This window comes from Penaeus monodon, chromosome 20 (assembly GCF_015228065.2).
Source record: "Penaeus monodon isolate SGIC_2016 chromosome 20, NSTDA_Pmon_1, whole genome shotgun sequence".
NCBI lineage: Eukaryota > Metazoa > Arthropoda > Malacostraca > Decapoda > Penaeidae > Penaeus > Penaeus monodon.
The window spans coordinates 44,426,648-44,427,183 of record NC_051405.1 but is presented as its reverse complement, the minus strand read 5'-3'; the positions used below and the strand labels follow the sequence as shown (position 1 = coordinate 44,427,183).

General features: G+C 68.1%; 1 protein-coding gene across 1 annotated transcript in view; it reads left to right on the top strand.

Moving 5' to 3' along the window:
- LOC119586013 (secreted frizzled-related protein 3-like) overlaps positions 1 to 536 on the top strand; it is a 71,442-nt gene that overhangs the window by 65,311 nt on the left and 5,595 nt on the right. The window contains exon 2 of the mRNA XM_037934721.1: positions 125 to 536. This exon is cut by the window's right edge and continues 1 nt beyond it. Coding sequence (XP_037790649.1) covers positions 279 to 536 — 258 coding nt within the window. The 5' untranslated portion in view covers positions 125 to 278. The remainder of the gene's footprint in view (positions 1 to 124) is intronic.

Genomic DNA, 536 nt, shown 5'->3' with positions numbered 1-536 from the left:
GCCCTCGTTGACTCACCCAGTCTGTGTTCGTACAGAAACCTGCCTCCCTGTATCTGCTTCCCCTGCCTTTGTCCCGAAATCACCAACGGCTGCCACTAACACGGTCCTGCATCTCGTCCCCCAGGGAGCAGTGGCGGAAACATGACCCCCGGGCGTGTGTGGCCCCCACGAAGGACACTCCGCCCTGCCGCAGGATCTCCCAAGGCGCTGGACTGACCGCCCGAGAGCCACCTGCTACGAGAGGCGTCGCCGCCGTCGGAGAGCGAGCGCGAGACGCGATGCGAACGCCGGCGGACGCCCCCGCCGTCAGGCCGTGGGCGGCGCGGGCGCAGGGCTGGGTAGCGGCGCTCGGGGTGCTGTGGGCGTGCCTCGGGCTGCGAGGGATGGGCGTGCGGGCGACGCAAGCCCAGTTCGGGCCCCAGTGCGAGGAGATCAAGATACCCATGTGCCGCAACATGCCCTACAACCTGACGCGGCTGCCCAACCTCCTGCACCACTCCACGCAGGAGAACGCGCAGCTCGCCATCGACCAGTTT